Below are 12,666 nucleotides of genomic sequence, written 5' to 3'. Positions count from 1 at the left end.
ACCTTGTTCCTGGTTGGTTTCATTATGAGCAGAGAGAAGAGCACATTGGTTCCCTCGTTGGCTATTGCACGGGTGAGTGGCCAGTTTTCAGAGATTCACACTCATCCCTTCTGGCCCCCGAGCCCACCCGTCTCTGGAACATGGTGATTGTTAGTGAGCACAGACTCTGTTTGAGGCAGACTTTAGCTTTGGGATGTCTGATCCTAAATAATTGTGATGTCCTGAGTGATACAATGAAGAGGAGCTTTAGGCTTCCCAACTCAGTGTGAAAACAACCAAGGTAGGATTCCTGTTGCAGGCATCTCTGAGAAGTATTTCTCAGATCTTCCCGTCAATTTATTCCTCAGATGCCGTTTCAGATGAGAAATGACCTACATGGGGACAGGTTTTGGAGGGAGTTCTGTTAAAGTACAGTGCCCTCATCTCACTTCCTCCCAGAATTGCTGCTTAGCTAGTGTCTATGCACATAGCAAATGAGCTACACCGTTGGCAGAGAAATCTCTCTCCTTTGGTTTGCTGGTTGGAGAATTTTTACCCCATCCAGAAGAAGCTGAATAATCAGAGATTCTTCCCAGGGCTGTGGGAGCCTAATGAGGCCATTTTCAGTTACTCGACTCCTATGAGAGGCATCCTATCAGGAAACCTTTTCCTTGATTTCCATGGGAAAGTGCAGTTAATTTTGTTCCTGGCACTGGCCATCTGCCAGCTTGGCAAAAGGCTCTTCATGTGGGCAGACCTACAGATGCATGCCTCGCTTTCCCTCATTCTCAGAGATGCCTTATTGGATATTTTAGGCACTGTGCTCCTCTCTGCCCCATACTGGCCTTGCAGACTGGGTTCCACTCGGGTAAGAATGGCTTTCTCTGAACCAGGTAGTAAAATCTTGTTACTTAAGATGAGTTGCAACAGCTGTCCACTAGAGGGAGCCCAGATCCTGTATTTTCCAATGACTGGTCCCTGAGATCTTCCTGACACAATTTAGGAAGGCAGCAAGCTGGTCCCTGGCACCAGAAAGATTGGGAAACAATGCCATGTAGTAAGGGGAAGAGTCTTCAGTGAAGCTGAGCAGGTGGCAGGACTAAGCAAGTTCAATACAGTTGATGGAATCTTTGTGAGAAATTGTGGTTGTGTTTGGGGTTTTTTAGTGATTTCCCATCAACCCATGCAGCCCCTGAATTTAGGATAGCTCCCTAAACTCTTTCCCGCTGTCACTGTAGATGCCATTCTAACCGAGAAGTCACTATTTCGTGGTGTTTTTAAAAGCTTAACATCTTTTCAAGCATTATTTTTGCTCACCAAAGTTTCCCAGCAAAACGTGTTTTGGAGGTAAGCAGTAGGGCCCCTGTTACCAAGAAGAGTAAAACAATAGTAGAAAACAAGTAAATCTGTTTATTTTGTGCATTTTAAACTCATGCTGAATTTTCCCATTTCTTTGAATAGTTGGTTTATTTGAGTGGGTAGTTGAGAACAGAAGAGAATAAACCCTGAGGAAAATATAATTGCAAAAACCACACAAGTTGACAGATTTGGAGCAGGCGCATCTGAAACACTTCTAATGCAGCCGAGGAGCTCGTTAATGTCCTAGAAATAGCTCGTCCTCGGGAAGACAATCCAAGATGGGCCCCACTCTTGCAAGTTCAAAAACTGCTAAATTTCTTGTGCATTAGCAAAGGTTCCAATTAGTGTAAATACAGATGTTACCTTTTCACAGTTGGCCATATTACTATACTACATAGTCCTTACAAGGAACTTTAAAGTACGGGGTGGGCCCTGAATGGGCTCAGAAAGTCAGAAGAGGATGTAGACGGGAAAGACGGGAAACTGACAGCATACCAGATTTTTAGACTCCATTAAAGAGTTTCAGCAACCAAAGTCCTTATCAGTTTTAAGCCAAATTCACCCATTGAAATCTAGAGGTGGTGCTGCTATATAGAACGATGCCTGCGTAAAGCACTGTGCTTAAAAACAGTGCTAGCTAAACTTTTCTGGGACATTTTGGCCAATCTAATCGAAGAGTTGCCAGCAAAACCAGTTTGGCCAGCCCAGGGATTGCATAGAAATACTTGTACACGGAGCTCCCGTCTCTGTAGAGAGCCCAGGCATTCAGCTGCTCACCTTTACCCTTTGAAATAGCCTCCTTTTTGTGACCCACAGGAGGGCTCACAAACGGGAGTGGCCGCTACATCTCTGCCGCCCCTGGAGCTGAAGCCAAGTACCGCAGTGCCAGCAGTGCCTCTAGCCTCTTCAGCCCCAGCAGCACACTGTTCCCCTCCTCTCGCCTGCGCTACGGGATGTCGGACGTCATGCCCTCTGGCCGAAGCAGGCTGCTCGAAGACTTCCGCAATAACCGGTACCCCAACCTACAGCTCAGGGAGATTGCTGGGCACATCATGGAGTTTTCCCAGGATCAGCATGGCTCCAGGTGGGATTAAAAACTGTACCCAGCATAATACTTTTAGGACATCCCCTCTCGATCGGCTTGGTGCGCAGGGGACATCAGAAGTGAGAGGGCACTGCACAGGAACGGGACTCCAACCAAATTGCCTCACTCTCATGCTCCTGGTAGATACTCTGCTGTCAGAGTTTGCTCCCAAGTGCTTTGTGTGCAAATAGGAGCATTCTCATTACCTGTGTCACCTGCTTGCGGTGCCAGCGTCACTTCATGTTCCCAGTGTTCAAAGGGCTGTCCAAGCGCAAGTCTCCTGGGCTTTGCTGCGCCTTGGGGAGAGTCTTGGGATACTTACGCTTATGCCGCCACTTACAGTGCCAGCCAGGACACTAAAAACTCAGTTTATTTTGACAAGAATACACGGGGAAGAGAGATGTAAAATGTTAGCCGGAAGGCACGATGCTGACTGGTTAACCAACCTTCACTGTTAGCCCCCAGCCGGCCTTAGGCTGCCAGACTGGGCTGCCAGAGCCACCCCAGCCCTCTCCCTTTAATCGGTTAACCGTTTAAACAATACGGTTTTAACTGTTTAAAGGGTTAAACTGTAAACAATGGCTACACCCCTCCTTTGGCATGGGGCTTAGTAGAATGAGTACAGTGAGGGAGTATGTGATTGTGGCCCTTTGAGTTATAACATCACACCAATCCTGTTCCTTAGGTTTATTCAGCTGAAACTGGAGCGCGCCACCCCTGCAGAGCGCCAGCTTGTGTTCAATGAAATCCTCCAGGCAGCTTACCAGTTGATGGTCGATGTGTTTGGCAATTACGTCATACAGAAGTTCTTTGAAGTGAGTTTTCATTCCCTTCTTTGCTCATCCCTGTATGACAGGAGTTAACCTGGGGGCATTGGAGGGGAGCTCTGCAGAGACCCAGCTCCCTCCAGATGCTGCTACATTCTCCCTGCTGAGGTGACTCAGGCCTGAGGCTGGAGCACTTCTGCCTTTAGAATGTACCACGTGTCAGCTGTCTCCTTAAAAATGTTCCCATTGGGAGGTGCTTAGACCCTCTGCAAGGACATGCCTGCCTGTGTTTCCAAGGGCAGGTATTTGCACTGCTAAACTGGCCGTACGTAACATACCTAGGAACAAAGTGCAAACCTCTCCAGAGAACTGCATCTTAAAGCTGCTATGCTTCCTTCTTGGCTGTAGTTAGGAGGGAGGAGGAAGAGCTCTGTATAGTTTAGAAGCTTGTCTCACTCACCAGCAGCAGTTAGTTCAAGGAGAGATTTTAGTTCACACACCTTGTGTCTCTAATAACATAGTTGGGAGGGAGCATTTTGTTAAAATAAGAAAGCAAATTGAGTTTGGGATTTTCAAAGGGGTCTAAGAGGATAAAGGGACCAGCTCTCATTAAAGTCACCCAGATTTCCCCCGCCCCCATACATTCACCCCTGGGACAAGGGAAGGTAGAACATATTGTAGGAATTCTTTCCTACTGAATTTGCAATATATCACTCCGCTAGTCTGCCAGTTCTGTTTTTAGTCCCATTGTTGTTGATGTACAGGCTCTCCAAAGCATCAAAGCTACATAACTTATCCCACGTCTTCTTCCTGCAATCTCCATTTCTCACTTTCCATGACTCTGCAAGCAAGTGCATGCATGGTCTTTCCCGGACACTGTGATAATGAGGTGGAATATGTGGCTGAATAGGGGGTCAGTACCTTTGCCACTTGACTTCCATTGATCGTATCAGACATGTCTGACACACAGTCACCTCCCTGTGTAGTTGATGCTCACCCAGAGAGCTTGCGAGTTCTTTGAGGGACACAACATGCTTGCCTGGGCTTTGAAGTGCTAAACCAGAGACTGTAACCTACTTGCTGCCCCTCTCCTCCCATTCTGTTCCTGGGCTGCTCCAGGGTTTCCTCCATGTCCGAACAACAGTTTTATCTTCCTTTCCAGTTTGGCAGCCTTGATCAAAAGTTGGCCTTGGCGGAACGCATCCGTGGGCACGTTTTGTCCCTGGCTTTGCAGATGTACGGCTGCAGAGTTATCCAGAAGGCTCTTGAGTTTATCCCCCCAGACCAGCAGGTAATTGTAAGTTTCCATTTTAACTTTCTTCTTGATGTTGTATGTTCCTTGCTGTTTGGTAGTTGAATTATAATACACGTGTTGCATTGTTTGTGTCTGTCGGTGATTTTCCTTTGGTTTGGTTTGTGACACAAGTGTCAGTTTCATGTGCGTGATAAGTGAGTGACATTCTGTGACTTCAGTGCAGACACCGAGTGCCATCAGACTCTGCCATCTCACAGTTAATGGTTAATGGGGAGGGTGAGTTTGATAGGAGTTGGGAGTCCTCCATTTAAATCCCTCTTAAGCAAATAGTTCCCAAGTTGTTGCTTCTTTAGCACCCAGTAGGACCTCACTTCATTAGTGGCAGACTCCTGCCTTTCAACATCAGCTATAAACTTAATATGCTTTTGTGTATTGGGGAGGAATTATTTGTTCCTTCCAAGACATTAGCCAGAGAGACCAAGTTTATTGGACACCTATGGAAAATTGCCTAGATTCTGCAGCCAACAGGCTGGCAAAGGGCCCATCTTCTCCTTCAGGACCTCATCAGTATTGTAGAATAGTGATAGAGATGCAGTATTTAAAATGAGAACTGCAGTGCATGGTCCAGAGATCTTTGGGAATCACAGTTTAAAGCTCTCTCATGGCTTTAAGAAGCCAGTTTCAGTTTTAATGTAGAAGTGTATACACTTTGGCTCAGGTCTAAGCTGTTTCTCAGCACAGCAGGAGAGTTGTGCTGCAAGATCAGGTGGTGTGGAGGCCCCAGAGAAGTTGTCAATCTAAATCTTCGCTGGTGTCGTGTCCCAGTGTAGTCTTCAGAAGTGACTTTTTTTGGATCAGTTGTAAAAGTGAAACCCTGACCATTCTTTGTCTTTACAAGTTTTAGCCGTGTTAGTCTGTGTCAGCAAGGAGTCCCTATGGCACCTCAGAGACTAGCTAGTTTATCTGGGCATAAGCTTTTGTGGGCTGGAGCCCACTTTCTCAGATGCATGCAGCACACGAAAGATTACACCCAAATCAGTTGGTTAGTTTTTAAGGTGCCAGAAGGCTCCTCATTGTTCTTGGCTTTACAGATTCCATACCAAGCTTTACAAGAGGAGAGCTCTGCTGTCACCTAAACTCCTATTATAATTAGATTAATATTATTGACGTTCCACTCACTTTGTCCTGTACTATTGGCATTTCTGTGTTCTGAATAATCGTTATCACCTTCTACTCTAGTGGTAGCTGCATTTCATCATGATTGATTACAAAATCATCTGTGTAGCACAGTAAACTTACTAAATACCCTATCCATCACATCATCGGCGATTGGAAAACTTTCATTGCCGTAATGTGGAGACACACTTAAGTTCTTCGTGGAGGACTTACACTTTTAGATTTAGCATGGATGTCCTTTAGTTATTACTGAAGATTCTGCCTGGATATTTGTCAGCTCTAATCTCAGGGCATGCTTTGTTTGTATCTGTCTTTCTTCCCAATAGAATGAAATGGTACGGGAGTTAGATGGTCATGTACTGAAGTGTGTGAAAGACCAGAATGGTAATCACGTGGTGCAGAAGTGTATTGAGTGTGTACAGCCTCAGTCCCTGCAGTTTATCATTGATGCATTTAAGGGACAGGTAAGTTCTTGAGAGGATGCAAATAAAATGTTGAGCCTCGTTCTCTGTGTTGTTTGAATCACTTTGAACAGAAGTTTAGTTGCTATAACTCACCCAGACTTTTGGGTTTTCAGCTTTAGCATTTTGTTTTCTGCAAACATCATTGGGAAGAATTTAGTAATAAAATATGGCTGGGCACCTCTTCATTCACAAGCATTGACCTTTTGCCTGGAGGTATATCACATAGAACAGCCTTGCAACAAAAATGTCTTTTGAGCATGTGAACAGTTTTTTTTCCATCAGCCTTCGCTGTAAGGATGATGAGTATGCCTTGTGCTAGACTTTCCCAAGGATCCAGTTGTGGGCCAGAAAGCTTAGTTTGCTTTGTGAGATGTAGAACCATTTCCGCCCCATTCCATATGCTCATGGATAACCATTGAGTTATGCAGCAGTCTTTATTTGTGCTGCTGTATTCACTTGTTTTGACCGTTTCATGTAAAATCCCCATTTTAAGTGTCTCGTTCTGCTGCCATAATTGACTTTAAATTGAAACTGAAGGATGAAATCCCAGCCTGAAAGTAAGTGTTTTGATGCTAGGAGTCTTTCGGTCATAATTTCACTTACATCCCTGACCTATATAAGCACGCTTTAAAATGTAACAGTAAAGAAAACTTTACTACTTATACACTGAATCTGCTCTATGGGTCTTTCCAAGGTGCATCTTTCTTAACATGCCTGGTGTGTGTGTTTACTGTTAGCCTTGCAAAGCCGGTCAGCTGAGACAACAAGTGAGAATCTAATCTGCCATATTCCATAACAAACTGGCCAGATCAGTTCTGACTCTTCCAAGGGAATATAAATGCAGAGGACGATCTAAAAGGCAGAGAGAGTCTAGCCTAGAAACTTAGATCCCAGTTGATGGCTGTCAGAAAAATTCTCTTATGAGCCAGTTCCATCTGGACTTTATATTGAAAGAGTAAAAGTGGCACCTCAAGATTATCTCCAAATTTAACTGCACTCGAAGACGCATTCGTATGCTTGTTCAAGAATCTTTTTCTTGATAAATTGCACACTGTGCATGTGCTGATCGCGCTGCGGTGCAGTGCTGGGCTAAAATCTGCTTGCCACGGGCAAGTAGATTGCCCTAATTGTCGAGCCCTGATAATTTGCATAGGCAGTTAGGCTAGCAGCTTTGTGTCAACTGGTTTGAAATAGCTGAAGAGAATATTTTGCTTTAAATAACAAATGGAACAGCAGTGCTGGAATGGGGAAGGTGGTGAGCCCTTCCCAATCCATTGTAATATTTTGGGGAGGGAGACGATTCTTTGACGAAATGGTAAGGCGATAAAATATGTAAGGCGATAAAATTTGAGGAAATTCCTTTCTCGGAGTATCTTTTCATGTGTTCTCAGTGCTGATTGAAGGACAGAATGTACTTTGCCCTCCAGTGAGCTTTTTTACCTGTCACTTCTTTAAGACACTTCTTACATCATTTTTGGCATGTAGCTGCAGTTGATAACCAACGTTGAGCTGAAGCAGAGTGTTATGAAACAGCCTCTGTAATGCCCCCACTCAGCTCTTGGAAAGCGCTTTGCAAGGAGCGTTAGTACCATGATCCCCTTTTACAAATGGGGGAAACAGAGGCACCGTGCGATGTGGCTTGCCCAAGGCCATCCAGTAGGCCAGTGGTATGAGGCTGTCGTCTGTCTCTGGAACCCCTCTCAGGAGGCTGTTGCTTATTGCTGGACTCCTGGGGGGAGGAGGAGCCTCAGGAAGAACCCCAGGACTGAAGCAGAAAATGGCACGATGGTTTCTGGAAGTCTTAGGTTCCAGGAGTTCCATGACACGAGTGTAGCCTTACTTCTGACAGTTTGGTCTGGCAGAGAGAGAGCAACAAACTGACTCCGAAGACCTGAGCACTAGGAATTGTTCAGTCATAAGTTTGGTTTGGGTTCAATTGGGGTTGGTCCTGCTTTTAGCAGGGGGCTGGACTCGGTCTCCTGAGGTCTCCCCCAGCCTCTGGTTCTCTGGTTGCTTATGTGAGACAGTCAATGAATAAAATGGTGCTATTTTTACTATCACTTTTCTATTCAATTGCAAAGAACGGGGAAGTGTCGCCTGTGCTAACGTGTATCTATTGAATGCAGGTGTTCGCATTGTCTACACATCCATATGGCTGCCGTGTGATTCAGCGGATTCTAGAGCATTGTCTGCCTGAGCAGACCCTCCCCATCTTGGAGGAGCTCCATCAGCACACCGAACAACTTGTGCAGGTAGTGGGCAGGAATTAGGAGGGTGGTTACTGCACAGCCTGTTTCAGTTGCCGCTTTGCATCAGGGAAGTTTTGGGATGTGGGGCTCTGGCAGAGCTGGTGCTGCGCATGCAGACAGCAAGGACAGCCCCTTTGCTGGAGCTTTTGGCCACTAACTCAGGACAAGATGTTGTGGGCTCCCTCCCACAGCAAAGGAGGGAAGGAGAAGACAGGGGTGGCAGCATGAAAGGAATCTAAGATTGCAAGGATTGTAATCTACGTGTATGTCTAGACCTGTGGTACTCGGCCAGAGTAAGGGTCTGCATCAACTTTTGTCAATATTTGCGTAGTTTTAAATGGGCTACATATCAAATACTAGCAAATTCAGTGCAGTGACTTGTTTATGCTCCATACACTGTATGCCGAAATGTAAGTACAGTATTTATTTTAAATGTATAGCTATCTGGTAAAATGAGAATGTAAGCAATTGTTCCATGACAGCGTGCTCTGACGCTTGTATTTTTGTGCCTGATTTTGTAAGCAGATTGTTTTTAAGTGAGGTGAAACTTGGGAGTACGCCAGACAGATCAGACTCCTAAGGGGGTACAGTAGTCTGGGAAGGCAGAGTGCCACTGGTCTAGACAGGATGTGGAAGAGCGCCTGTCAGCATGGGTAGACAGACCCCCACTAGTTCTGCTCAAACTAGTGTGCTAAAAGTACCAGTGTACCTGTGGCAGCATGGACTGCCGTTGAGAATAGCCGCCTGCGCATGTACTGAGCGGGTCAGGTGCATTTGTACGCAGGTGCCTAACCTGAGCCACCATCCATGCTCCTGCCAAAGCACCATGCAGAGCACGTCTCACGGCACATGCTGGGAAGCACCGTCCCAGCTGTTATGTAGGTGCCCGTCCCTGTGCAGATTGGAAGCATCAAAGCTTTTGAGCCCTTTGGAAAGTGAAGAAAATAAATGACTGAGTCGACAAGCCACACGCTGAGCCATTCTCACCAGGCGTTATGGTGGGGGCGGGGAGAGAGCGTTTCAGGACGGGATGTGAAGCAAGGGCAGGGGATTGGCTCTGGGAACTATAGATGTGTGTTTTGATATTCTAGACTTTGGAAGCTGAGGGCATTTGAAATGGTTTCTTTGCTTAAATTAGTAGCATTTGCTTGTGCCATGTTCAAGAACCAACTGTTTTGGATTAGAATTGACATTTTACCCCATAGTAAAACTTGAGAATGTGACTGTCTCTAATTATAGAAATACAGGCAGTCCCCGGGTTACGTACAAGATAGGGACTGTAGGTTTGTTCTTAAGTTGAATCTGTATGTAAGTCGGAACTGGCGTCCAGATTCAGACACTGCTGAAACTGACCGCCAGTTCTGACTTACATACAGAATCAACTTAAGAACCCCAGGCGTCCCCAAGTCAGCTGCTGCTGAAACTGATCAGCAGCTGATTCCAGGAAGCCCGGGGCAGAGCAACTCTGCCTCTGGCTTCCTGTAGTCAGCGCTGGTCAGTTTCAGCAGAAGCTGACTTGGGGACGCCTGGGGCAGAGCAGCTGGGGTGCTACTGGACCAACCCAGCAGCACCCCATCTGCTCTGCCCCAGACGTCCTAATTCAGCCGCTGCTGAAACTGACCAGCAGCGGCTGAATCAGGACCTGGGACAGAGCAGCTGGGGTGCTGCCGGGTTGGTCCAGTAGTGCCCACAGGCGCTGCAGGACCAATCGGCAGCGCCCCAGCTGCTCTGCCCCAGAGTCCAAAACAAAAGCCTGGTCTGCTGGGGGGGGGGGGGGGGGAGCACACTAGCTGCGCCCCCCCCCCCCCCCCCCCAGCAGACCAGGGACACGGGGAGCAGAGCCGCAGCGGCAGCGGGGTGCCGCGCCACGGCTGCGGCTTCAGTCTGGGTGCCTGTGGTCTGCTGGGGACGGTCCCCAGCAGACCACAGGCCCCCGGACTGAAGCTGCAGCCGCGGGGGGGTCCCGCGCCTCTGAGGCTTTGCCAGAGCAAAGCCTCAGAGGCGCGGGGAACCGCCGCTGCTGCCGCTCCAGTCTGGGTGCCTGTGGTCTGCTGGGGACGGTCCCCAGCAGACCACAGGCACCCAGACTGAAGCCGCAGCCGTGGCGGGGTCCCTCGCCTCTGAGGCTTTGCCAGAGCAAAGCCTCAGAGGCGTGGGGAACCGCCGCTGCTGCCGCTTCAGTCAAAGCGGCAGCAGCGGCGGTTCCCCGTGCCTCTGAGGCTTTGCTCTGGCAAAGCCTCAGAGGCACGGGACCCCCCCGCGGCTGCGGCTTCAGTCCGGGGGCCTGTGGTCTGCTGGGGACCGTCCCCAGCAGACCACAGGCACCGGGTCTCAAGGGGCAGCAGCAGCGGTTCCCGCGCTTCTGAGGCTTTGCTCTGGCAAAGCCTCAGAAGCGCAGGAACCCGCCCGGTGCCTCTGGTCTGCTGGAGACGGTCTCCAGCAGACCAGGGGCACCGGAGCAGCTTACGAACGGGGCTTTCTCGCCCCGACTTCCGGGGCGAGAAAGCTCCGTTCGTAAGTGCGGATCCGACATAAGTCGGATCCGCGTAAGTCGGGGACTGCCTGTACTGATTGTATCATCTAAGCCAGCAGTGGGGGGGGGGGGGGGGGCACCAGATCCGGCCCCCAACAAGTCACAGACTTCACCACACGGCAGGGATGGGGAAGGGAAGCCCAGAGCTTCACTGTGAGCTGGATCAAGGGAAGCTGGGGGCGAGACCCAGCCTTGCAGGGCTGGAGCGAGCAATCCCCAGCACCCTTAGTATGTCTGTGTGTCTGTCTTTTGTTTCTTGGGGGCCAGGCCAATGAAGTTTGTCCCTCCCCCAGCTGGGGTGTTTACTTTCACTTCACTTCTTTTGCTTCTGGGGGTGTATGACCCCCATATGATCTTTCTTCGGGTAAGTGGTCCCTGTCCAAAGAAAGGTCCTTCCTCCCCCGATTTAAGCTTATTATGTGCTACTAGTGTATAGTTGAACTAAAGTTTAAAATACTTACTAGCACCAGGAGCTGGTTTTATGTTAATGGTTTCTATCCGCTTTGTTACAGGATCAGTACGGGAACTATGTTATCCAGCATGTACTAGAACATGGTCGGCCTGAGGACAAAAGCAAGATTGTAGCAGAAATTAGAGGCAACGTGCTCGTGTTGAGTCAACATAAATTTGCCAGGTTTGTGTTTGCTTAGTAAAGTCCCAATCCCTTACAAACGTTTTTCTGTCGGTATTAGCCTGACAGAAGATGGCAGTAGCAGGATAGTGACAGGACTGTAATTTCTCACTCGTTAGCATTCCAAAGCGCCACTTTGAATCTTTCACAGGAGGAAGAAAATAGAAGTTTAAGAATACATGTTGGAGAGACTAGAAACAGGCACCAAAGGGTCCTGCAAATGCAGCAAATGTGGCCTCCTGGTTAAACAGATAACTGGGAATCAAGAGCCCATGGCTTTATTCCCCCTTGAGAATGTATAGTGTGATGTTTGGTCTGATGTAACCTCCACGTGCTTCAGTTTCCCCATATTCTCAAACTTGCCTCTCAGGTGCTGTGAGGCTTAATCAGTGTATGCAAAACACTGAGATTCTTCCAGTGATTGCTCATGTCCATTCCATGCAGGTGTGCACGTTGCATACACGCATCCTCAGAAGTTTTTTCCTTAGCAGTATCTGTTGGGCCAGCAGGGGAGTCCCCTAGAGTGTCACCGCTATACTGCCTGATACATACCCCCGCTGGCCCTCCACCCCCTCAGTTCCTCCTTACCACTCATGACCAGTCTTGGAAGGGGCTTTGCTCTTGCTCTACAACCTCTTAGCAGTTTTCCTTGTCCACAAGTTAGTTGAAGTATTATCAGTGAAGTAGCCATGTTAGTCTGAATCTGCAAAGGCGGCGAGGAGTCCTGGTTAGTGTCTAAGGCGCCGCAGGACCCCTCGCTGCTTTCATCAGTTCCTTGTTGTTATCTAGTTGTAAATGGTTAAGTGTAGTACTTAGCGAAGAATTTCTGGGGGGGGGGAAGCTTGCTCGCTTCGCATCTGTGGCAGGGTCCCAAGGCTTCAAGCCCTGTGTGAAGTGCCAGAAGCCTATGCCCTGTGGAGATCCTCACAAAACTTGCCCCAGGTGCCTCGGCAAAGCCCGCCTGTCCCTGGTGTGTAAGATCTGCAGGGGCTACATGCCACGTACCAAGCGCGAAAGAGAAAGTCATTCTCGTGGAGGCAGCTCTTCGCCCGGTGTGACGGCGCGTTGGGGGTCCCCCGTCTCCTGCACCCCGAAATGGCACAAACAGACTGCACCAGCCGGTGGAATAGAGGAAGTTTATTGCCTCTCCTGGATACAGCAAAGCATAG

At 48.3% G+C, this 12,666-nt stretch overlaps 1 protein-coding gene across 9 annotated transcripts in view; it reads left to right on the top strand.

Annotated features, from left to right (window-relative positions):
- PUM1 (pumilio RNA binding family member 1) overlaps window positions 1-12,666 on the top strand; it is a 140,098-nt gene that overhangs the window by 115,832 nt on the left and 11,600 nt on the right. For 6 of the 9 annotated variants that reach the window (XM_014579270.3, XM_006134559.4, XM_025190431.2 and 3 more), the window contains 6 exons: window positions 2,155-2,422; window positions 3,108-3,237; window positions 4,352-4,486; window positions 5,947-6,084; window positions 8,211-8,336; window positions 11,379-11,500. In XM_014579270.3, the coding sequence (XP_014434756.2) occupies window positions 2,155-2,422; window positions 3,108-3,237; window positions 4,352-4,486; window positions 5,947-6,084; window positions 8,211-8,336; window positions 11,379-11,500 (919 nt within the window). The remainder of the gene's footprint in view (window positions 1-2,154; window positions 2,423-3,107; window positions 3,238-4,351; window positions 4,487-5,946; window positions 6,085-8,210; window positions 8,337-11,378; window positions 11,501-12,666) is intronic. The other 3 variants (XM_075908743.1, XM_006134560.4, XM_006134558.4) reach the window with 1 other exon arrangement.

Source organism: Pelodiscus sinensis, chromosome 25, assembly GCF_049634645.1.
Source record: "Pelodiscus sinensis isolate JC-2024 chromosome 25, ASM4963464v1, whole genome shotgun sequence".
Taxonomy (NCBI): Eukaryota; Metazoa; Chordata; order Testudines; family Trionychidae; genus Pelodiscus; species Pelodiscus sinensis.
The sequence above is the reverse complement of the archived record's forward strand: the minus strand, read 5'-3'. Positions and strand labels throughout refer to the sequence as shown.